We start from the raw sequence: 25,655 nt of genomic DNA, 5'->3' as shown, positions 1-25,655 counted from the left end.
GAGGGGAATGTCCAAGGCCTACATTAGAAGGAAAGGTGGCGTTAACTCCAGAGTTACACTCCAAGATGGCCACTTTCCTGTCAAAATACATGAAAGACCCTCGTAAGGGCATCGACAGATCTTGGCGCTCATCCCAAGATAAGCTGCTTGACGCAATAGGGCCTATCACAAAGATCCTGGACATGGCGGAGGAAGCAAAGGTGTCAGGATCCACCGTCACTCATCCAAAGTCCTGTCGAACTGGGCGCAAAAGGCGGTCATCTTTATACGGAACGCCAATTGCGCCCTATCAACTGTACGCCGGCGGTCTCTCCTCATCCAATTAGACATAAAATTGGGTGATTTAGCTTCCACAGAAGCGGGCGCAGTGGCACTAGGAGGTCTCTTTGGAGATCCTTTTGTCAAAGAACTATGGAAATTTGTTGCCAGGTTTACCTCACTGGACATGGACCAGTCCAGCATTAAAAGGGTCTACCAGAACCGTTTCTCTCAAGGGACCAGTCGCGGTAGGGGCCGTGCGACCGGCCGTTGCGGCCAGCATACTGCCGGTAGGGGTCAAGGCTCCGGGCAGGGTCAGTACAACACCACCACCAATTATACGAACTTCTACCCCACCAGAGGGCAGCACTTTAAGGGCCGTGGCGGCTTCAAGAATAACGCCGGCAACAATAACGCCACTGGTAAGTGTCATCCCGGCGGAACACGTTCAGATTGGTGGCCGGCTAGCAGCCTTCAGAGGGGCCTGGGCAGAGATCACTGCAGACGCATGGGTTTTACAGATCATCTGCGGGTCCCATATAGAATTTTACGACCACCCCTATCAACTAGGGCCCCCTCGGCCTATAATCTTTTCAGTACCCGACGCTCAGTTGATCGACGAAGAGGTCGCAGAGCTGCTCCGGAAAGGGGCCATTTGTCGTTCAACTCTGCACCCGGCAGGTTTTCTCAGCAACATTTCCATAGTAGAAAAAATCGATAGCGGCAGGCATCCGATGATCAACCTGAAGGAATTCAATGGCTGGTTGATTTACCGTCATTTCAAGATGGATGGAATTCACCTCCTCCGAGACGTTCTCCTGCCAAACGATTGGATGTTCCGGTTGGACCTCAAGGATGCGTATCTTGTAGTACCCATTCACCCCCCACATCAGCGGTTCCTACAATTCATCTGGAGAGACCAGGTATTCGAGTTAACCGCCCTTCCGTTCGGGCTTTCATCGGCTCCCTGGTGCTTCACAAAGGTCCTGCACCCTGCGGTGGAGTTCCTGCGGAGCCAGAGTATTTGGATGATCGTGTATCTGGATGAGATCTTGCTCATGGCTCAATGCCCAGAGAAGTTGCTTCTCCAGCCTCAGCAAACAGTTTCTCTCCTGTAGGGGTTGGGTGTTATAATCAACAAGGACAAGTCAGTCCTTACTCCGTCCCAGAGTGTGGTGTTTCTCAGATTTATGGTGAACTCACTCAGCTCGTCTCTAAGTCTCCCACCTTGCAAGATGGCCACGATTCGGCATGTGTTGAGACAGACTATAACCAAATCTCCTACTTCCCTCCGCCAAATTGCCAGGGTGGTGGGGCTTCTTTCCTCTTCCATCCAGGCAATTTTCCTGGGGCCCCTCCATTATTGAGCCCTTCAACGTCTCAAGGCACACCATCTGCGGAGAGACCTCTCGTACGACCAGATGGTGTTCCTTTTAACAGATGTGAAGGAAGAGATGTCCTTGTGGCTCACTCGGGCAATCTTCAGATCTGTTCCGGACCTCGTGATAGATTCAGACGCCAGCAAGTCAGGGTGGGGCGCCCGTTGCGGGGAATTCTCCACAGGCGGTGCCTGGTCGTCGGAAGAACAGCAGCTGCACATCAGTTGCATGGAGCTTCTAGCGGGCTCCTTCGCAGTGGGCTGCTGGACCAGAGACAGAGTGAGATCATGTGTGCTATTAAAAATGGACAATGTCTGGGTGGTCAGATACGTCAACCTCTTAGGGGGGTCCACGTTCCCGGGCACTAGCCGACATGGCGAAGGAGTTTTGGGACAATTTTCTTACCCACCATGTCTCCGTGACTGCGGAGTACTTACCGGGGCAGGCCAATCAGGTGGCAGATTGGCACTCCACGCACCTCAGGGACTGCAGCCAGTGGAAGATGGACGTTCGGGTTTTTGAATGGCTGAACGACCTTTGGGGTCCTTTCTCAGTGGACCTGTTGCGTCCCGGCTGGACTACCAACTTCCTTGGTTCTTCAGTTGGAGACCAGACCCCCTGGCAGAAGCCACGGATGCGTTTCTCCAAGATTGGAGCCAGGAACACGCCTATGCCTTTCCCCCTTCTCGATGGTGGTACGAATGGCGGCCAAACTGCGCCGTCAGACAGCAGAGTTGGTGGCGGTGACATCAACCTGGGGGTCTCAAGTTTGGTTTCTGGTTCTTCTGGAACTTTCTTGGGATTCTCCAATCCTACTACCCCTGCATCCTCATCTACTTCTCAATTTGGAAGGAGAGCAACATCATCTCATCATACAGGACTCTCTCCGCCTCATGGCATGGCGGCTTTCCGGCGGCGCTGGTCGCTCCCAGGCCTTTCAAGACCAGCTGAGGACCTCCTATCCAAGGCCTGGGCCGACAGCACCGCAAAACATTATCGGTCTGCTTTGACTAGATGTATCCAGACTTGAAGAAATCACAGTTAGCCAAGTTTAATGAACTTATCTCTCAGACCCTCTATACGTGCAGGACCTGTCGTGGCCGATGCCTGGTGTGTTGGCATGCCTTTGGCCAGATTTTCAAAGAGATCTGCCGCTGCTTTATCTCTGTCCATAGTGTGCTGGACTGGTATGAGGGGTATGCGTGTAAGGAAGTTAGGTAGTAACGTGGAGGCACCCAATCCGACACAGAAAGTAGAAACAGCTGTTCAGGGGTTTAAAGAGAATTCGGATACTAGGGGCGCTCTGCCTCAAGTTCTACGTTACAGTGTGTGATTTGAGTTGGTCAATGGGTAGTGCGTGAAGAGCAGACGGAAAACACCCTTAACCGTCTAAAAAAGTCAATGACTTAACAACAAAACAACAGCTATGCTCTCGCAACTACAATAAGGTTTCAACACAATAGTACAATGACAAAAGTAATTGAATAGACAGAAGCAGATTCTTCAGTGTTTTTCTTGTCACAGCAAGATGACGATTTAATGTATCCAGACTTGAAGAAATCACAGTTAGCCAAGTTTAATGAACTTATCTCTCAGACCCTCTATACGTGCAGGACCTGTCGTGGCCGATGCCTGGTGTGTTGGCATGCCTTTGGCCAGATTTTCAAAGAGATCTGCTGTTGCTGTGACAAGAAAAACACTGAAGAATCTGCTTCTGTCTATTCAATTACTTTTGTCATTGTACTATTGTGTTGAAACCTTATTGTAGTTGCGAGAGCATAGCTGTTGTTTTGTTGTTAAGTCATTGACTTTTGTAGACGGTTAAGGGTGTTTTCCGTCTGCTCTTCACGCACTACCCATTGACCAACTCAAATCACACACTGTAACGTAGAACTTGAGGCAGAGCGCCCCTAGTATCCGAATTCTCTTTAAACCCCTGAACAGCTGTTTCTACTTTCTGTGTCGGATTGGGTGCCTCCACGTTACTACCTAACTTCCTTACACGCATACCCCTCATACCAGTCCAGCACACTATGGACAGAGATAAAGCAGCGGCAGATCTCTTTGAAAATCTGGCCAAAGGCATGCCAACACACCAGGCATCGGCCACGACAGGTCCTGCACGTATAGAGGGTCTGAGAGATAAGTTCATTAAACTTGGCTAACTGTGATTTCTTCAAGTCTGGATACATTAAATCGTCATCTTGCTGTGACGAGAAAAACACTGAAGAATCTGCTTCTGTCTATTCAATTACTTTTGTCATTGTACTATTGTGTTGAAACCTTATTGTAGTTGCGAGAGCATAGCTGTTGTTTTGTTGTTAAGTCATTGACTTTTTTAGACGGTTAAGGGTGTTTTCCGTCTGCTCTTCACGCACTACCCATTGACCAACTCAAATCACACACTGTAACGTAGAACTTGAGGAAGAGTGCCCCTAGTATCCGAATTCTCTTTAAACCCCTGAACAGCTGTTTCTGCTTTGACTAGATGCGCTGGTGTCTTTGATGGGACTTGGATACCTTGGTCGCATGCGTCGTTCCCCTGCTGAATTTTTTTAGCAGAGCTGGCAACAGGTGGTCTCGCATATCGCACTATTAACGCGATGCGTTCAGCGATTTCGGCAGCCCATTATCCGGTAGAAGGAGATCCGGCGGGAGAGCATCCTTTTGTGTTCCATCTTCTGAGGGGTATCCGCCTTTCGATACCCCTGAACCACGTTATTTTGTCTTATGGGACGTCAATATGGTTCTGAATATTTTCTTGTCGTGGCAACCTAATAAATACCTTTTTGTGAAAGAACTGTCGGCCAAGTTAGCTATGCTTTTGTGCTTGGTGTCTTGTCGTAGAGTCTCAGATGTCCGATCTTTGGATATCTCTGCGAGAGTTTTTCCCCTGGAAGGGGTTACCTTTACTGTGGGTCGACGTACAAAGTCATTGTCTAGAACAATTTTGTACCCAGTCTTCTCAGACGTCCCCAAGCTATGTGTTGTCCAGTGCCTAAAAGCATACGAAGAGATGACAGAGGAATTTCGTCCTCCGGGCGAAAGACAGTTGTTCATTGCCTTAAGAAAACCACACAAAGCAGTCTCCTCTCCCACCCTAGCCAGGTGGGTACGTTGGGTCATGCAAGAGGCAGGTATTGACACTAAACTGTTCAGAGCTCACTCTACTAGAGGTGCTATGGCTTCTAAAGCGTTTTCTCTGGGCGCTCGCTTGGAGAACTTGATGCGCGCCGCGGATTGGTCTTCGGACTCCGCCTTTAAAATGTTTTACTTTAAGCCAGTAGTGGATATCGCTAATTTGGTGGTAAGTAAGCTTTAAACTAGCATAATCTGAAGCCTCCGGTCCTGACATAGAATCGAAATTTCCCTAGCTTAGTAATGGTAAGTTTCAATTCTATTAAGGACACGGAGGCAAGGATTATCCCCCCGTTTCGCCATTAGGTGCGAACCCGCCCGTATTGATGTAAGTAATCAATTTCCAATCTACAATATAACAGTTGTGCATTGTTAGAAGTAGCATGATGTTTTCATCAAACACTGTTATGGCACAGCTTTGTTTTTTACAAAACGTTGACATTGTGGTTTGTTTCTAAGGTAACGATGGGTCGAAACAGGATCAGTAATAAGTTGGCATGGCTCGCGCAAAGAAAAAAGGAGGACCTAAGATGGACACCCTTTCTAGCATTCGTGGACATTGTTGAAGGACTTGTGTTGTGCTTTGCTTACATGGACTCATGGGAGTTGTAGTTGTTTATCCTGATTGTTCATAATTTTTCATTTAAAATGTATCTGTTTCCCTGTGTTTCTGGGACTTGAGCATTTTTTCTTCCTTTTCTGAGCTGCTGTGAAAATTGTATATATTAAAGAGCGAAGGAAGAAAAGCATAATCCTCGCCTCTGTGCCCTTAATAGAATTGAAACTTACCGTTACTAAGCTAGGCAAATTTCGATTCAGGCATGTAAATCAGTGAAAGATACCAGTTCTGTAGAATTTCAATTACAGGTAAGTATTTTTTTTCTTTTCCTTCTTTGCTTAAAAGAAAAATCAGTGATGGATGCTGTGATGGTGTGGGAGGCCATGAAGCCCACACTGCGGGGAGTGGATATAGCCTGGTGCGCGGCAGCCCAAAGACAGCGTAGGGTGGATTTAGTGAGTGCGACCACGGAGATTGATGCCTTGGAGCGTCGGTGTGGGGTGGAGGGGAATCTTCATTTGTTAGGGCAACTTCAGCTGGCACAGCAGTCCTATGCGTTTCTTCTAATGAATGTAGCGCGGCAGGTGTGGCTCGCGACGCGCAGCAGAATATATCAATGGGGGGATAAGTCAGGTTCGATGCTCCATAGGCTCTACCAAAATACATTTCAGGCACAGACCTTGCCGGGAATCAGAGACGCAGATGGTTCCCCGATTATGGATCCACAGGTCCTGGCCAATAGCTTTGCCACTTATTATGCCGAGCAATATGCCCAGAGGGAAAGCCTCCCAGCGGCCGAGGTGGACAAATTCATTGCAGACCTTCCGCCCCGCGCGGTGTCAGAGGATGTCAGAGAGAGCCTTGATCGCCCTTTGACCGCGGAAGAGCTGGGGGGAGCTCAACACCGGGAAGGCGCCGGGACCCAATGGGTTCCCGAGCAAATTCTTTAAAAAATACCATCTCCAGTTGGGCGCTCATTATGGTGCGGCGTTGGAAGAAGCTAGGGAGCGTGGATGCCTGCCGGCGGATTGGCGGCATGCGGAGGTAGTCATATTTCACAAACCAGGAAGGCCCCCGGACCAACACGCGTCCTACAGACCTATTTCCCTCCTCAATGTGGAGACCAAGGTGTTGACCAAGGTGCTTGCGTACCGTCTCCTTCCACACATAGCCGACCTTGTTCATCCGGATCAGGCCGGGTTCATGCCACGGATGGCAACGAGACACAACATTAGACGCGCTCATATTGCATTGGCAGCGGTTAGGGGCACTGGGAAACAGGCAGCGCTCCTTTTAGCTGATATTGACAGGGCTTTTGATTCCCTCAGTCGGGTTTACCTCTTTGCCTTATTGTCGCGACTGAATCTCGGCCTTCGCTTCCTTTCCTACCTTAAGTTATTATATACGGACCTGACGGCGTCCGTGAGGGTGGCCGGAGCTCTGCCCGCCAGATTCTCCATTGGACAGGGTATGAGGCAGGGGTGCCCCCTCTCGCCGTATTTATTTGCCCTTGCGATGGAGCCATTGGCCGCCTGGGTGCGTATGGATGCGCAGCTGTGGAGCTTTAAAAGGGAGGGTGGTCCGTCGGACAGACTAGCGCTCTATGCTAACAATGTCCTCTTCTTTCTCACTAATCCAGACAGATCGGGCCCGCGGGTATTGGACATCATGAGGATTTTTGGGGAGGTTTCGGGGCTGCATATGAACCCACATAAGTCGACCCTTTGGACCCTGGGAGACTGCGCTCAGGTTGGGTCATGGGTGTCCCCGCTACAGGTGGCAGTTGGGGCCTCAAGTACTAGGAGTATTTATAACTGAGGTTCCTACTTTTTCATGGGAGCGGAATATAGCGCCGGTGTGGGACAGGATAAGGGCCGATATGAAGTTATGGTCGCGTATGCCCCTCACAATTTATGGCAGATCGGCCATCTTTAAAATGTTGGCCCTCCCGCGTCTTCTTTATCAGTTGCAGAATCACCCCTACCCGATTCTGCCTCAGTGGTTCACGCAGGTTAACTCGTCCTTGGGACAATTTCTGTATACAGGTGGCGCCGTGCGGGTGGCATTGCGCACCTGTTGTATTGTATTGTATTGTATTTAATATTTATACCGCGCATCTGTCACCCTACAGGTATCCTGGCGCCAGAAAGGAAAATTCAGATGGAAAAAACAATACAGAAATGTTTGTGTCAGATGGAAACGACAGTCAATGCTGTTTGATGAGCCTGAAAGTGGTCTTTAGGTTTTAGCAAAGAGCCATGTCTTTAGACTCTTTCTAAATTCTAGCAGGGTATCGGTCAGTCTAATATTTTGAGGCAGTTCGTTTCACAGCCTTGATGCCGAGGTACAGAAAGCTCTACCACCTAGCCTTGACTTCCTAATCCTGGTGGTTACTGCCAGCCCCAAGCTGGCGGAGCGCAGAGACCTGGCTGGTTTATACCAGGTGAGCCTTTCCTGTAATGGGATAGGTCCCGTGTTGTGTAGTGCTCTGTAGACAATGCAGAGAGACTTAAAAGCAACTCTGCTCCCAATTGGCAACCAGTGTAGTTCTCGAAGTGCCAATGTGGTGGAAGAACTACGGGGTCTGTTTAGAGCTAGCTTGGCCGCCAGGGACTGGACTCTCTGGAGCCCCTGTAAGATGTAAAGAGGAGCTCCCTGGTATAGGGAATTATAGTAGTCCAATCTTGCCATGATCGCACTTCTGACCACTAGTGGTCTAGTCGCATCGGGCAGAAGATGCAAGATCTGTCTGAGCACTCTCAGTAGGCCACAGCAGACACTGATGGTTTTGTTTGTCTGTGAGGTCAATTGGAGATCGTCATCCAGCATAACTCCCAGGTTACGCACGGTCTTCACTGGGATACAGGGCTCTGCTCCCGGTGCGAGTCTGATCTCACAGGACGGCTGCTGGCTCATTTTTAGTGTTTGGCAATAGACTACCTGAGTCTTCCCCTCGTTAAATTGGAGAGAGTTTATTTTCAGCCACTTGGAGGCCTTACTCATACAGTTCTGGAAGGTCTCCATGGTCACTGCCTGCTTTCCCTCTAAGGAGAACACCAATTGGGTGTCATCAGCGTAGTTAACCAGATCAATCCCATATGACTTTATCATAGGGATCAAAGGCTGTAGATGCAAATTAAAAAGAATCGGGCTAATCGAAGAACCCTGTGGTACTCCGTGGCCAACCCGAGACTTGGGGGAGGTAAATGGGGCCAGGGTCACTACCTGCTGTCTGCCCATCAGATAGGATTGGAGCCACTTTAAGGCCCTGCACTTCACGCCCAGTTGCTCCAGTCTGTGCACCAGGACTGCATGGCTGACCGTGTCGAATGCGGCCGACATATCCAACAGTACTAGTACTGAGGAGTTGCCACTGTCAGCTCGCATTCGAAGAGTGTCCAACACGGTCACCAGTGCAGTTTCCGTTCCATGTCCTGGGCGGAAGTCAAACTGATCCTTGTCCAATAGGCAATTACCGTCCAAGTAGCCTGACAAGGACCTACTGACTACTTTTTCTACAATCTTTATCAGGTAGGGCAGGAGCGATATAGGTCTGAAGTGTGCAGGAATTGTGGGGTCTAATGAAGACTTTTTAAGCAGGGGAGTGACCACTGCCAGCTTCCATACCTCCGGCACTACGCCTTCCTCCAAAGACTGGTAACAAATCTGGTACATCCGGGGAAACAGCTCTGGCCCATATTCCTTCCAGATCTTATGTGGAAGGGGATCTAGCGGGGACCCTGATGACACACTTTGTGCCAGGCTGAGGAAAAGCTCCATTGTCAGAGGGGTAAAACTTTCCAAGGACGATGAGATTGTGGCCGAATCTTCCTCCGCCAGCTGGTCTGCTATATCCTTACTGCCATCTCTACCCTCCTCCAGTCCCCCCACAATTTTAGCGATCTTTTGCTCAAAATAGGTGGCGATCTCGTTACACAGCTCTTGGGTTGCAACCACTTTATTGCTCATGCATGCGGGTTGTGAGAGGTCCCTGATGATGTTAGAGTGTTTTAGTGCTATTGGGAGATTGAAGGATAGTGGTGGCATAGAAGAGAGCTTTGGTTTTAGCTATAGCCCTTTTATATTCTGCCTGCTGTATTTTCAGAAGTTTTTTGTCTAACTCTGAATAGCATTTTCGCCATTTTCTTTTTGCCTGTCAGCATTGATATCGCAAGGTTTTCAGCTCCTCATTGAACCAAGGGGCACACGGCTTTCTTTTGTTCTTAACCTTTTTCAGGGGGGCGTGTCTATCCAGGGTACTTAAAATATGATTACAGTATTCCTAGTAGTTTAGATCTATTGACCTCTCTGGGTCATAGGGTGTTTCATTTATGAAAGTGGGTTTTGTTTTGTCCATTGACAGTTTAGCCCAATTTCTCCCCCTCCTATAGGTTACCGGATCCTTACTTCCATTCCCTTCAATTGGTAGGGAGATCTGAAAATGAACCAGTGAGTGATCAGTCCAGCACTGAGGTAAGATATCAATCATCTTAGTCTCAGTCTGGTTTGCAAAGATTAGGTATAGGATATTTCCGCCTGAGTGCGCAGGTTTTTGTACTAGCTGTGCAAGGTCCCAGTTACCGCATATATCCTGTAGTCCCTTCAGATGATTTCCTAGGGACCCATTGTCCCAAAGATTAAAATCTCCCAGGATCAGTAGTCTAGCGTGGGTCAGAGCCAAGGCAGCAATGGAATCAAACAGCGCCTGATATTGTGTGTCCGCGCCGGGCGGTCTATAGCAGATTGCTCCGGTCAGGATTCTTCCCTTGGGTTCTTGCAAAGAGAACCCCAATAGTTCTATCCCCGCTATCTCATCAATCTGTAAAGGGGAGAAGTCCCATTTATTCTTATGGATGAACCCAAGTCCCCCGCCCCTTCCTTGCGGCCTCGGTTTGTGGAACAGGTTATACCCTTCCGGGCATGCGAAGCCTAGTTCAACCGAGGTATCGGCACGAGTCCAGGTCTCAGTGATAAAAAGGACATCTAAATGACATCTAAATCCATGTCCGTTAGCAAACTTGCCATCTCCTGATGGTGTTTGACCAGAGATCTGCTATTTATCAGCCCGCAGTGAAGATTTCTAGGGTTTGGTGAATGTGTAGATGGAGGTGTTCCCCATATCCCTTTTCTTATGTTAATTAGTTCATCCCTGGAATACTTTATTCCATCAGCGTTTCTAGCCCCTGGCCCGTCCGAGGCACGGGCGCTCCGCTGCGCCCGTGCGCTGCGCGCTTGCATGCTGGTCCCCTAAATAGTGTGTGGCGAGAAAGCGCGGCAACACTAGAACGTTACCCCCGACACGTCCAGGGAGCGTCTCTGGCCTCCCACACCTAAGATGGTGGTCGGAAGTAGGAAGACTGGGGATTCACCAAGTGGTGAATGGTGCTTCTTAAGCTCAATTATAGTGCAAGCAATGCGATCGTAAATGGAAAGGGCAGTGTTTTTAAAATAATTATTAAATCAGATGTCAGCACACAGATAATTTTAAAAGCGAGTCGAAAATCACTCGGGTATTACGATAATTTTAAAAGTAGGCAACAATCAACACAGCTTGTCCCTGTAGCAGCTAACAGCGTGCTATTCCTATTCTGTGTTCAGCACGAGTCAACTGGTCCCCTAAGTAGAGTTTGCCAAGAAAGCGCGGCAACACTAGAACGCTACCCCCGACACGTCCAGGGAGCGTCTCTGGCCTCCCACACCCAAGATGGTGGTCGGAAGTAGGAAGACTGGGGATTCACCAAGTGGTGAATGGTGCTTCTTAAGCTCAATTATAGTGCAAGCACTGCGATCGTAAATGGAAAGGGCAGTGTTTTTAAAATAATTATTAAATCAGATGTCAGCACACAGATAATTTTAAAAGCGAGTCGAAAATCACTCAGGTATTACGATAATTTTAAAAGTAGGCAACAATCAACACAGCTTGTCCCTGTAGCAGCTAACAGCGTGCTATTCCTATTCTGTTTCCTGTCAACATATTGTGGTGGACTGGCAACGTCGGACATATTCAGGAATGTTGAGGGTAGAACACGCTATCCTCGAGGCTGAGCACCAATTTTACAAAGAAAAACAAGTCTGCGGACGTGAGGTCTTGTCGCTGAACCCCTGACGAAGGTTCATGTTTGTATGGACCCGAAATGCATTGGGTGTATTGAAACATTGGAAAATTGTATCATAACATGGCTACATAAGAATTGAATTATGTTGGTCAAAATCATTCATTTAAATGGACAGAACTTATGAATTGCAACATTTGGATGAAGCTAATAAAACCAATGAACTTGGAGTAGAAACTTGTTTTTCTTTGTAAAATTGGTGCTCAGCCTCGAGGATAGCGTCTTCTACCCTCAACATTCCTGGTTATTTAAAGGCACGTTTAGACTACGTGTGACGACTAGAGCGCCTCTCCATGAATTGAACTAACTGAGTTGATAATTCACGAAACTGTGAATGCACCGGGATAACACTGTGTAGTATTCAACGTCGGACATGTTGTCATATTACCAAGCATCCCATTTATTGGTTCTGAATGAATGGTGGTATGGGGCCAGAGACGATCCGGCGTATGCAGTGGAGCGGCATCTGATGGGGTCCAATATCCTCCACACAATCCTGTACTCGCCGACGCTGAAGAAGGGGCTGCCGCCGGCCACTCAGGTCGTCTTCCGCATTTGGAGGCAGGCCCTCCGCCGAATGGGCTGGTGGGGCACGTTGACTAGGGAAACCCCCTGTGGCATAACGGTAGGATGCCGGCGCTGGGGACTATTGGTGGATTCCGTGGCTGGGACGCTATCGGTATTTCGTCTCTAGGGGATGTCATGGTGGGTACGACCCTCAAGTCCTTTCAGGAACTCAGTCAGGAATATGGGATGCCTAATTACCAATTCCTTAAGTATCTTCAATTCCGACACGCCATTACACCGAGTTTGGCAGCACTAGACGCTTTGCCCGAAATTAGCCCGTTGGAGGCAAAGGTCTTCATGGGGGATCTGGAGGAAAAGAAAATATCCAGAATATACTAAACTCTGGTGATGCATTGCTCGACCTCCCTGCACAAACTGCGAGAAGTCTGGGCGAGGAATGTGGGGGCGATGGATGACGATGATTGGCGGGAGGCACTTGAGGCCCCTAGAGAAGCTGCAATTGCGATGCGTCTGCGGCTCATTCAATTTAAGTATTTGTATCAAATCTACTATACCAGGGAGAAATTGTGGCGGGCAGGCCTGATTGCGTCCCCGGATTGTCTGCGGTGTGGTAGAGAGAGGTTGGATCGTTATTCCACACAGTGTGGAGCTGCGGCTCGCTGGATAGGTTTTGGGGGTGTATGGAGCAGTTTGTCTGAAGTCCTGGGATGGGAGCTCCCCCGTACCCCGCAGCTGGGTCTCCTACATGTTTTAGAAGGGGTGGCGGGCAATGTATATAAACGACACCTACTGTTGTTGGGCCTCACCATCGCCAAACGGGATGTGGCTAGAGCATGGCAGGATCCCCGGGCGCCGTCTGTGCTGGTGTGGAAGAGAGGACTTGGTTTTTGTATGGGCTTGGAGCGTCCGATCTTTGAGGCCCGGGGTTGTCCTGGGAAGCATTATAAAATTTGTATGCGATTGGCAGACTATAGGGGCCTCTGGCTGGAACCTCCTGTGGATAGGGAAGATCTGCCGGAGATGACATGAAAGGTTACACTACATTTGTGAAAACACGTATATGGATGGACAGTGCATTTGGGTTGGGAAGAATATGGTGCAGCGGGTGGGGAGAGTTTGGGGGGGTAGTTGGGGTTTCCGGGGGGGGGGGGGGGTTAGGGAGGGAGGGGGTTGAGCAGGGGGTTTTTGTTATTGTGGCTGAACATTTAAAAGACACCCAGATTGCCAATTGTCTGATGTTGGATAAATGTTTGCAGTGGACTCCGGGGTAGGGAGAGATGCGTCTGGTATGCAATATTTCAATAAAATCAGTTTTGAAAGAAAAAAAAGAAAAATCAATAAATCATAGAAATGTAGTTCACGGCAAGAATTATATCAAAATGGCAGTCTTGCACTTCTACAAAAGTGAGAGGCCCGTTTGGGATGAGCTGAACAGCGGTGCGGACACAACCTCAACTATTCTCTTCCACTCATCAGCCGCACACACAACTCCATCCAAGCAACTTGTAAATTATCTTACCTTTGTGATTGCTGGTTGTTCATTTTGCAAGTACAAGTGTTGATTGCATTGTTATCTGATAGGGCTACGTTTAAGATGACTAGGAGTCTGAGTCCAGGTACAAGTAATATTAGCTCTCTGCCAGAAATGTTTTTTATTGGGCAACATTAGTTTGCTCTTGATGCTTGATGTTCGTCCCCTTTCAGGATGTTAGATGGTGATAGAATGTATTTATAGCTCTTTAAAGTGCTTGTAGTTTGGTTTCAAATCCTTTTTTTAATGACACAATCCCTCTTGTTTTTTCAGGTTTGATTTATGTCATTGGAGGAATTAGCAATGAGGGAATGGAGCTCCGCGCATGTGACGTGTACAACCCAATCTCAAAGCGTTGGACAGCACTTCCACCGATGGAGGCCCGCAGAGCATACCTTGGGGTGGCGGCTCTCAATGACTGTATCTATGCTGTAGGAGGATGGAATGAGCGAGAGGATGCTCTCAACAGTGTGGAAAAATATTCAGTGGAGGAGGTAGGAAGTGCTACTGAGATTATGTGCTTGAGACCTGCTAAACTCTAAACTGTATATGCTGGACTTGTTCAGCATTGCAACCAGTAACATTTTCCATGCAAATTTCTCTGTTTTTAGACAGGCTTAATAAAGGCAATATACCCTTTATTCCATTGACATTTAGTTACACCTGTACAGTCCTTATATTAGCTATTGAACAGAAACATCTTAATATGTAGATTGCATAGGTTTCGCTTCTCCATCATGTAATCTAAATATCTATCCTTGTGCAGCATCACAAAGCGCCTGTATGTGGAGAATCTGTCCCGCTATTATTTTCTAAGCAAAGCGTCATTAACAATAACTGGATTAAGTCATTCAGGAGTGGTAACATACTGGAATGAATCCACAGTACAGATTTCATCCTTGCTGTTCCCTTTTGTGATAGAAAAAGTGGTCTTGTGCAAGGGAATGGAGTCGATTTACATAACTGCTTGAAACACCTCATGGGCAAACTTATCCTTTAAAAGAGCTAGAAGCTTCACTGCACCACAATGCATAGCACTAGCAGTTGAACACTCATTTAACTTTTTGCCACCTGTGTGTTACCACTCCATGCCCTGAGCTCTGCCTTTTTCCACATTCCTGATAGGAACTGTAGCTACTTTTCAATATATTCTGCTTTTATTAGACACTGCTGAGTGTCCGCTCGCTTTTTCAATAGGTGTTTTTGTTTTGATTTACCTTTTATTTCAGTGGGGCTCCCCTATGTTGTTAGCTTTTGTGAAGTCCTTGCATTGGAAGGGATTAGAAAGAGAAGTGATTTCATGCTATCTCACTGATGTACATGTTAGACCCTAATGATGATGAGCAGTGCTATATTTTTCAAAATTATCCTAAGGCCTGTGAAGGCCTACAAGAGCATCTGACTATTTGAAAGAGTAAAGGATGCCCAGAGGCTCTCTACTTCTGAAGTGGGCTAGTTATCATAGCCTAGGTGAGAGGCAACTCTAATCTGAGCCATCAAGAGGCCTTCAAGAGGGAGATTAGAAAAACAACCAGAGAAACCTCGAGTCCCGAATAACACATGGTTCATAAATATAACAAAAGGAAAGTGCACAGGCTGACTTTTACAAGATAGCTAGATCTATTGTTGGTTTTTGTGCAAGTTTGATGTTTGTTCAGGTCTAACAATAGTTTCTTTGTGTTCCTCTTCAAATAGGAAAAGTGGATTGAAGTTGCGGCCATGAAGCTGCCCCGTGCTGGAGTTTCCGTGGTGGCAGTCAATGGTTTTCTCTATGCCGCTGGGGGCCGGGCTTCCAGTCAGGATTTCTCAGCTCCAGTCACTTCGGATTCTGTTGAAGTTTACAACCCTCACACTGACTCATGGACTGAAATTGGCAACCTTATCACTAGCCGATGTGAAGGAGGCGTGGCTGTACTATGAACCTCTCTAGGACGCATCTCCTGATTTCTCATGAGCTGCACTTGAACACTGCCACATAGACATGCAGCTGCTGAGCACACTGCTGCATGGAGCAATGGAGTTTGTGCTCCAACACATACTCGCTCTATGTTGTGCAGTAGCTCTTGGGACTCCATGGTTCAGCACACAGGCTTTAGGAGGTCATGGTGTGACAACCTAGTCTATGAGCTGACTATTCTGGCAGACTCTTTCTTAAGATGACATCCTGCGACGCTTTGGCACCACGAGAAATAATCCAGCAAAACAAGCACATTTGCAGACGCAGTGTCGCCATCTTAGTCTGCTCTGGGAAGCGATGATGCTGTGATCTTGGAGGTGTCTGTGGGGGAAAGTAAAGTCCAAGGGATGATACAGAGAGAATAAGCTTATGGTTTGCGATGGACCAACAACCTGTTCTGCTGAACACCCAGCCACTAACACCCATTTCTGGCCTGTGGAAAAAAACATGGTGCCTTGTCACTTCCTTCCATCCCAAGGAGTACTCCTATGTATAACAATTGTGCATCCGTGCAACGATTCAGTCTTTTTCTGGGTAGGTTAGTCTCAAATTCACCATTCACATCCTAATGTACAGTTCAGCACAAAAAGGAATATTGGAAGGCTAACCCATGGTTTTCAAACGTAGATCACTTGTTCTCAGAGCAGTCCTTTGGTAAACAGAACTTTAGCCGCTCACCTGCTTGCTCTAGCGCATATCATGGCAAGATGTCAAACGTCTTTCAAAAATAAATATCTTCTTCAGATTCCTAATCCTTAAATTACCTTCAAGACAAGAGAAAGTGCCTTTAAAAAGCAAAACATTTTACAACATTTCAGAGACTGAATGGGAAAGAGCGGACATTGCATCTGTCGCAGGTGGCTCTCATGATGCTCTTAAGTGAAGTAGGAATCTTACTTAATTGTTACCTCGCCTCAGAGCTGTGATTTCTGAACACATCTTCTTTTGGGAGACTTCTGATATGAATATTTATTGTTCCTCTTGTAATATTTTACCTCTGTTAGTAATTTCTGTGTGTTGGTGTTGAGCATTTTAACAATATTTTATATTTTTTCTGGGTCCTTGAATCCATGGCACTTGGTTCAGTCTCCTATTTAAAGTGTGACCGGAGAATGGCCAATCTGGATAGGCGTTCCAAATATGATCTGTCCATCATTCACAAATAAATCTGCTGATTGCGAATATTGCCAGAGCCTGAAGTTCTCAAGTAGCAGAGGTTGACCGTGCTAGCCAGACTTCAAGAAAAAGATTCCTAGATCAGGTAAATGTGCAGCAGCGATTGAAGCCTCCAGTTGTGACCTATCCTGTCCAGAGTAGATTTGAGGTTTCACAGTTATTATCCACCCTGAAATAAGACCTTGTCTGATTTGTTTATGCATTATTCTGTTCTCAAAAAGCGAATGACGCCCTTCCAGAGTACTCGTGAACAAAGAGGGCTTTGAGATAACTCATTAAAGCATCTGCATAACCAGAATTACATAGCAGAACTAGACCCATCCTATCAGAATAGGACAGAGGCTTTAGCTGAGATTTACAGCAGGCCGACTTAGCCAGCGCAAAGTTCATCCTTGCTTTGTGTTGCAGACAAAAGTCTTGGAGGCACAGAAAGGCGCTCTCTTCACCAAAAGGTTGCACTGTATTGTATAGGTGTTAAATTAGCACTTTACACATGCCTTGTGAGGGGTAAAGCTAGTTCTCTGGATAATATGATATTAACTTGCAGTTTCATCCCAATTAAACATCTCCACGTGGTCCAACTTACTCAACAAATGGGATCAAATACCGCACCACTGGGAAAATGAGATTTTCTGCGATGGTTCTTGGCAGCGTCTTAATACTGAGCTCAGGAGTCCATTTGATCCACACCCAGATAGGGGAGTTGGTCTTGAGAGATCTCCCAGAGCTCAGTACCACCAGCCTGACCTGTCAACCTCTTCTGGTCATCACATGAAATTCTCCTCTAATTTAACTTATTCTAGCACAAACCATGGCGATGGATCTAATCCCAAAGAATATCCAGGACAATTCAGCCCCAAATCCACGTACTAAGCAACCACATTTCCGAAGCATCGCAACGGGAAGCTTCATCCTAAAATAATACGTTGCTTTTCTGAGCCCCGCCAGTCAAGTCAAGTCAAGTCATAACATTTATATAGCGCACTACATACCCAGAGGGTTTCAAGGCGCTTAGGGAGGGGAGGAGGATTATTTGTCAAATATCCACGTTTTAAGCTGCTTTCTGAACGCTAGGTGATTCTGGGTGAGGCGAAGGTAAGCGGGGAGAGAGTTCCATGTTTTGGCAGCCAGGTATGAGAAGGATCTGCCTCCCATGGTGGTCTTGTTGATGCGAGGTACAGTGGCGTAGGCTTGGCTGGAAGAGCGAAGTTGGCGGGAGGGGGTGTAGAAGGACAGTCGAGAGTTGAGGCAATCTGGTCCGATGTCGTAGAGTGATTTGTGTGCGTGGGTAAGCAGTCGGAAAGTGATTCTCTTATTGACGGGTAGCCAGTGGAGGTCTTTAAGGTGACCAGAGATGTGTTCGTTGCGTGGGATGTCTAATATGAGCCTGGCTGAGGCGTTTTGGATTCGTTGTAGTTTCTTCTGGAGTTTAGCGGTGGTACCTGCGTAGAGGGTGTTTCCGTAGTCCAGTCGGCTCGTGACTAGAGCGTGGGTGACTGTTTTCCTTGTTTCGGAGGGGATCCAGCAAAATGTTTTTCTGAGCATGCGAAGAATGTTAAAGCAGGAGGAGGATACGGCGCTGACTTGTCTGTTCATTGAGAGTGAAGAGTCCAGGATGACGCCAAGGTTCCGTGCGTGGTCTGTCGGGGTGGGTGCATTTCCGAGGGCTTCCGGCCACCAGGAGTCGTCCCATGCAGAGGGGGATTTACCTAAGATGAGGACTTCTGTTTTGTCTGAATTCAGTTTCAGACGGCTTTGTTTCATCCATTCGGCGACTTCTTTCATTCCTTCGTGTAGGTTAGTTTTTGCGGTGCTGGGGTCCTTGGTGAGAGATAGGATCAGTTGAGTGTCATCCGCGTAAGAGATGATGTTGAGGTTGTGTTGGCGGGCGATGGCCGCGAGGGGGCTCATGTATACGTTAAAGAGGGTGGGACTGAGTGAGGATCCTTGTGGTACGCCGCAGATGATTTCAGAGGCCTCGGACTTGAATGGTGGGAGGCGGACTCTCTGGGTTCTTCCGGTGAGGAACGAGGTGATCCATTCCAGTGCCTTTTCTTGGATTCCGATGTTTCTGAGGCGTTGTAAAAGGGTGTTGCGGCAGACTGTGTCGAAGGCTGCAGAGAGGTCGAGGAGGATGAGGGCGACTGTGTCTCCATTGTCCAGTAGAGTTCGAATGTCGTCTGTTGCTGCGATGAGGGCGGTCTCAGTGCTGTGTTTGGCTCGGAAGCCAGATTGTGAGGGGTCGAGTGATTTGTTGGCTTCGAGGAAGGCGGCAAGCTGGTTGTTGACAGCTTTCTCGATGACTTTGGCCGGGAATGGAAGAAGCGAGATGGGGCGGTAGTTTTTGAGTTCGGTGGGGTCTGCTGTTGGTTTTTTCAGAAGGGCGGTGAGTTCAGCGTGTTTCCAGTCTTCTGGGAAGGTGGCGGAGTTGAAGGAGCAGTTGATGATGTCTCGGAGGTGTGGAGCTATGACGGAGTCTGCTTTGTTGAAGATGTGGTGAGGGCATGGGTCTGTGGGGGATCCAGAGTGGATGGAATTCATCAGGCGGATGGTGTCCTCAGTGGAGATTGGGTTCCAGGCGTTAAGGGTGTTAACGGGGGGAAGGTGGTCAGCTGATGGTAGGGTGGGTTGGCTACCGGGTTGGTTGTCAAAGCTGTTGTGGATGTCTGCAATCTTGTTGTGGAAAAAAGAGGCTAGGGAATCACAGAGGGTTTGAGAGGGGGTGATGTCGTTGGAGTTGGCCGAGGGGTTGGAAAATTCCTTGACGATGTTGAAAAGTTCCTTGCTGTTGTGGGCGTTGTTGTCAAGTCGATCCTTGAATGCTGTTTTCTTGGCTTTTCGGATCAGTTGGTGGTGAGTACGGATGGCGCTTTTGAAGGCGTTCTTGTTGCTGGCGGATGGGTCTTTTTTCCAGGCCTTCTCAAGGGAGCGGCACAGTTTCTTGGACTTCTTGAGGTCGTCGTTGAACCATGAGGCCTTCTTGATGCCAAGTTTGTGTTGACGTTTTTTCAGTGGTGCTAAGTTGTCGGCGGTGTTGGATAACCAAAGGGTGAGGTTGGAGGCGGCTTCGTTGGCGTTAGAAGAGAGGGCTGGGGAGGTTTGAAGGAGCGATGTGGAGATCTGCTCCGTGGTGATTTTGTTCCAGTTTCTTTGTAGAGTTGGTTGGAGGTGGATGATGGGTTTCGGCTTGTTGTAGGTGAAGTGAACGCAGCTGTGGTCAGTCCAGAGGAGATCCGTAGTGTGGCTGAAGGAGACATGGTTGCTGGAGGTGAAGATGGGGTCGAGAGTGTGACCTGCGATGTGGGTGGGGGAAGTGACCAGTTGTTTAAGTCCGAGGTTGGCGAGGTTGTCCAAGAGGGTGGCGGTGTTGCGGTCGTTGATCTTTTCAAGGTGGAAGTTGAGGTCTCCCAGAAGGATGTAGTCTTTGGAGGGGAGCGCGTGTGGAGTGATGAAGTCCGTGATGTCTTCACTGAATTTTGCGCGTGGTCCTGGTGGTCTGTAGAGGAGGGTGCCTCTGAGTGTGGTCTTGGGGTCGATGTGGATCGGGAAGTGAAGGTGTTCGGAGTTAGCGAGGTTGGCGTCAGAGCTGGTTGAGATGCGGATTGATTTCTTATGGACGATAGCGATTCCTCCTCCTGTATGGTCGGTGCGGTCCTTGCGTGTGATCTTATAGTCATCAGGGATAGCGATGGCGATGTCAGGGGCGGAGGAAGCGTTCATCCATGTTTCCGTTAGGAAGGCGACGTCTGGAGAGATGGTGTCTAGTAGGTTCCAAAGGTCAATGGCGTGCCTGTGGACCGAGCGGGTGTTGAGAAGGATGCATTGTAGGTGGTTGGGGTCGGGAGTCTGTGGTGTGGTCGTAGCGGAGATGTTGTCGGTGCCGCTAAATTTGCAGGAGAAGCAGGAGAACGGTCCATGGGTGCGTCCAGGAGCGGCTTGGATGCAGTTGGGGGCGCGACCGGGGTTAAGGGATAGGAGGGTGGCGGCATCGTAGGTAACGCGGGGGGGCTGGGCAGCGCGAGGGGCAGGGGTCTGGCGCTGGGCGAGGTCCAGGCGCGGACGAGCGTAGACGGGCTTACCTTTGGCGCACCTTCGGCGTGTCCGTAGCGCGTGGACGCTGCGCGTGGGACCATCCGGCTTAAAAGGTCGTTGGAGGGGGCGGAGCGTGGGAGGGTCAGCTGGGAGGCGGGGTCAGAGAGGCTGGTCAGGGGAGAGGACAAACACAAAATGTAGGGCAAAGTGAAACTAAAAGCAGCAGTGAGGGCACAGTACAATGATAGTCAGCAGGCAGCTAAGGCTCACAATTCCACCACAATACCTCTGCCAAAGCGTCACTCAAAGACTAACATTCAAACACAGTGCAGCAATGAGGTGCACGTAATTGACACAAAGCGCCAATCTAAATTCAATTACCAGGGTTCAAAGCGCCAATCAGCTACGAAGCGCTAGAGTGGAGGAAAAGATACACGCTGTCACTTACAGGCTATGTGGCACAGAGCGGAAAGCGGAAATAACAATAAAATTGCAGCAGTCACTATTCAGATGTTGGCAATTAAGTATTTAAGTTGCTGCGCGCGTGGGAGCTTCAGAACGCGATAGCGCTTGTTGAAGGCAACAATACCAGGCGCAGACAGGCGAGCTCGGGTGCACGGGGCTTCAGCTGTGGTGCAGGTGATGTCAGGAAAGATTCAGGCAGGAGATCGAGGGGAGCGACCGTTCAGGAAGGAATCCCGGCGGTCACAGCTAAGTACGGGCTGGGGAGAGTCTGTTCTACGTGTGTGGGAGGGTCAGCTGGGAGGCGGGGTCAGAGAGGCTGGTCAGGGGAGAGGACAAACACAAAATGGAGGGCAAAGTGAAACTAAAAGCAGCAGTGAGGGCACAGTACAATGATAGTCAGCAGGCAGCTAAGGCTCACAATTCCACCACAATACCTCTGCCAAAGCGTCACTCAAAGACTAACATTCAAACACAGTGCAGCAATGAGGTGCACGTAATTGACACAAAGCGCCAATCTAAATTCAATTACCAGGGTTCAAAGCGCCAATCAGCTACGAAGCGCTAGAGTGGAGGAAAAGATACACGCTGTCACTTACAGGCTATGTGGCACAGAGTGAGAACAAAAAAGTCCAAACTTTGACTTCAGGCATCCGCTGCTGGGTAAAGGCTCTCCAGAAATCCTCTCAATATTTTTTTAATTTGTATTACATTTCACTACCCCTGAATTTCAAGACAGTCCTGTTGACGGTCATGTTGGCCTAATGTGCAGTAAACAGATTTTGATCACTAGTCAGTTTGTGAATTCTTACATCAAATTACGAACAGAAAAGGCAATCTATGAAAAGGTCAAGATCACACATGTCCCACCATCTGGCATCTTACAGCTTTGCCCAGAAGGATCTTCTGGAATTTAGCTTGCTCTGAGGTCATTGTTAAAGGCTTTAACCTGCTTTGCATCTAGTTAAAACCTAGTTACAATACTCTTCTTCACAACAAGTCGACTATCATTTTGAAAATCAGTTGAAAAGGTATTCCATGCTAGAGCATAGGCAGGCCATGTCTTGTGAAATCAACCTCAAACAATGGTGAAGACTGAAATTAAACTTCTTCATTCTTTTATAATGGTCATAATGTCTGTGCAAACTCTATTCTTTGTAGAACCATACACTGGCTTTGACAGTGCTTAAGTGAGCAAGCAAAGACACCCATTCTTAGTAGAGTAATATTGGAATTTTAATCTGAATCACAAAACGTTTTTTCTCAAATTCCTAGTCTCCAATAGCGCAAGCTTCACATATTCTGAATGCTAAAAGTGTGCAGAAATACTATTTGCACAAAACAAATTCCAGTTAAAGTTTTGACAATCTAGGTTTCTATTCGCAGATGGTGGTTGTTTTGCAAATAGGCCGTCTCTACATGGATCTTTGTTTGCACAGGTTTATGCAACCAGGAAGTAAATAGAACTCTACTGGGCTAACAGCCAGGTGTAAAGCAGTAACGGGCAACATTCAGACTATTAGAAGTGTAGTTATGCCATTTGTAAACTATTCTGTTCTGACTTTAACTCCTGAAAGCATTCCTAAGTAGGAAAGCACTTTTAAGAGAAATCTCTTAAAGCGACCAACAGAGCTCACACCAGCGTCTTTGAAACGTGGGTTATTGTTCTCTTGTCTATTCGAAGCATGCGAGTGAAAAGAGGATGCCTTGATGGAGAACCAAACTATCTTGTGCAGTGGTATCCTAAGGGAAGCACCCACCTCCCTGCCTGCGGACAATGGTGATATAATGAAATAAACTAGTGTGGCTGCTGTGGCGTTGACCATAAGGACACATTTTGAGGGCACCGCTGAAAAATGTCTCTGTGTCTGAAACATTAATAAGTATATTTGTAATTTTTAAAAACCGGTTTTGGGGTGGCGACTTGGCAGCAGGTGAGGATTGAAACCTTATGAATCTGGAGAGCATACCCTCGCTGGAAACTACTGATGCAGATTATTAACGTTTCTATGTTGTCACTGTTGTCAGGAGTGTCTTTTTTTTTTTTTTTTTTTAGCAATACAACCTGATAATGTTGACAAACATTAGTTAAGAATAAGTTACCTGGATGAAAGGCCTTTTTTTCTTTTGTATGTGCAACTGTGGTAAACTATGCCACAGTCAGTATCTGCATGGAGACAGGACGGATTTCATAGTTCATGAATCGAAGTTGTCATTTGATGCTGGAGAAAAAGAACCCTTAGAGGGCATTCATCCTATCAATGAATGATAGTCCCCGTCCTTGATGCGGGTATTGCCTTTACCTCCATGGTCAGGCTGATTGTAGGACTGTGTACCAGCAAGCGGTAACCTCACACCATTTCTAGCTTCTGTGTAGAGTCCACAGCACACTATTATGCTGCTTGGTTGAGATGCTCTGGGCACAGTAGACCTACAGGCTGTATTCCAATTGTGTTTCTTTCAGTATGGCTACCATGCCACCTGGTCTGACCCTGCACTCCATGTAATCTGCTAAATGGCGTGTGATGTTTCTTTCTTGCTCCCTTTTCCTTGGCAGAGACATGGTGTAGTCTGGATGGCCCAAATCAATGTTACTGGACTTTCAAAATACACAAGGATGCGGTCACATACATCTTGGTAGAACATGTAATGTGAGTTATAATGTATACCTTCCCTTGGCAAAATCCGGCCATTGGTAGAATATTCAGTTAAACCCCCACAGTGCTTGAGCCTCTACATCCGAAGACCTTTCTGATCATGAAGCGGAGGTGGCAGGTACCAGCACCTGGTGTGGTAAAACTGATTCAGTAATGAAATCCTGGCCAATGGAAGAACACAGGATTATCTGTCATCCTTAATCATTTTATTTGTATAATAACACAGCTCTAGTGATAAACCTGCCTAAGTATGCAATTATGAGTTGGAACTATCTGAAGCGATTTGGATAACATTCTCTAGTTTTTATCAACTTCATATTTGAGTTGCCTGATTTGGTTTGTTCTGGTCTCCAAAAATGTAGTTTTTTGCTTTGCATCATAGTATGTAGTTGCAGAGAGTGTGTAAGTGGGGAGAGAGAGATGTGGCATCTTGTTTTGCACTAGGGCATATGGCATGCTTTGTACGCGCCATTTCCCATTCACTTATGAAGCCACAGCTCTTGTCTGTTGTTTGTATTGTGGGGAGGGGTATGACAATGTCGTCTAAACTGAAGAGTATGTGTGTGTTTGTGTGGTGTTTTGTTTTAAACCTTCCTTTTTTTTACTTTTTCTCCTCCCAAAACTAGTTCCTTTACATAGTTTGTGGTATCTGACTTTCCAGTGAGGTTTGGTGTGTGCTTGCATGGGGCTGGGCATGCTGCATTGTCCACTGATTGATTTTGCGAAAGAGATCTGGGGGATTTATCCTGCTTTCCCGCACTTTGAAATATTCACATCCCTAGTATTTCTGCATCAGTGATGGACTGGTGTGGGAGAGTCAAGTACATATACCAATAACAACTCACCCTTGCAAGGCACTGGTTAGTTATGGTTGTGGAGTGAAAAGGTGGTGTAGAGCATTGAGTTGGTGCTAAAGATAATGGGCTTCTACACAGTAGACACCAGCTAAAAACTCATTGTTAGTTTCTCTCTTTACCTTATTTGTGTCATTTTACTTTAATATCTTTGCAAAATGTGTCTTGTTACAGCCCATCTCTTTGCTTGTTACAGTATGTGATTCCGAGCTCATGCGCTACTGATTGCACTTGTGAATAAATCTTTGGTTTCAGCCTAGATTTCCACATATCTGTGTTCCCTTTCACTTAAGCCCGTGGAGGACGAGGTCACCAAAACAAAGCCAGTCCTCCTCCTCCTCCTCATCTTCAAGCATTACTGGTAAACCTCTAGCTTTGCTGTTAGCAACCAGGTAAGGGGTTGGATCAAGCATGATCTACTCCACCAGTGCTTGATTACTTCATAGCAATGGTTTCATCAAAATGTTGTACAGGCGTCAGCAAATCACGTTGCTATTCTGTCCACACAAGTGATGGTGTTGCTCAACAAAAGAGCATTCAATATCTTATTAGTGACGGAGAGAAAAGTGACTTGCTGTTGCATTTACTTAAGAAGACTGGGCCTGAGACCAATTTTGGATTTCCGGTTGTTTCACTTGTTTTAAAAACAGAAGGAGTTCAAAATGGTTGCACTTGCTCAATTTCTGCTGGCCTTGGACTCATTGGACTGATGGTGTCCCTCAACCTGCAGAACATGTAATAACGTCTGCTTGGTTGTGGGTACAGACCACTTCCAATCCATTGTCCTAATTTCAGCCGCTCAGGACTTTATAAATGGTCTGTTGATAGTTGCGGCCCGTCTTCACAGATTGGCGGTGTATGAATTCCCGTACCTCGATAAAAGGTATTTAAAGGTTAGTTTGCCTCAGCTATTTTTGGACCACCTTACAGACAATGATGTTAATTTTATGTACTTTGGGATTTTCCATCTATTATCTCAAGTCCTTTACTTCTTTTACTTTATTCTTATTG

General features: G+C 47.3%; 1 protein-coding gene across 1 annotated transcript in view; it reads left to right on the top strand.

Moving 5' to 3' along the window:
• Positions 1-23,233, top strand: part of IPP (intracisternal A particle-promoted polypeptide) — a 224,580-nt gene extending 201,347 nt beyond the window's left edge. The window contains exons 8-10 of the mRNA XM_086953161.1: positions 13,780-14,000; positions 15,202-17,586; positions 21,735-23,233. Of these exons, the coding sequence (XP_086809287.1) occupies positions 13,780-14,000; positions 15,202-15,426 (446 nt within the window). The 3' untranslated portion in view covers positions 15,427-17,586; positions 21,735-23,233. The remainder of the gene's footprint in view (positions 1-13,779; positions 14,001-15,201; positions 17,587-21,734) is intronic.
• The last annotated feature ends 2,422 nt before the right edge of the window (positions 23,234-25,655 follow it).

Source organism: Lissotriton vulgaris, chromosome 1_2 (assembly GCF_964263255.1).
Source record: "Lissotriton vulgaris chromosome 1_2, aLisVul1.2, whole genome shotgun sequence".
In the NCBI taxonomy this organism is placed as follows: Eukaryota; Metazoa; Chordata; class Amphibia; order Caudata; family Salamandridae; genus Lissotriton; species Lissotriton vulgaris.
The sequence above is the reverse complement of the archived record's forward strand: the minus strand, read 5'-3'. Positions and strand labels throughout refer to the sequence as shown.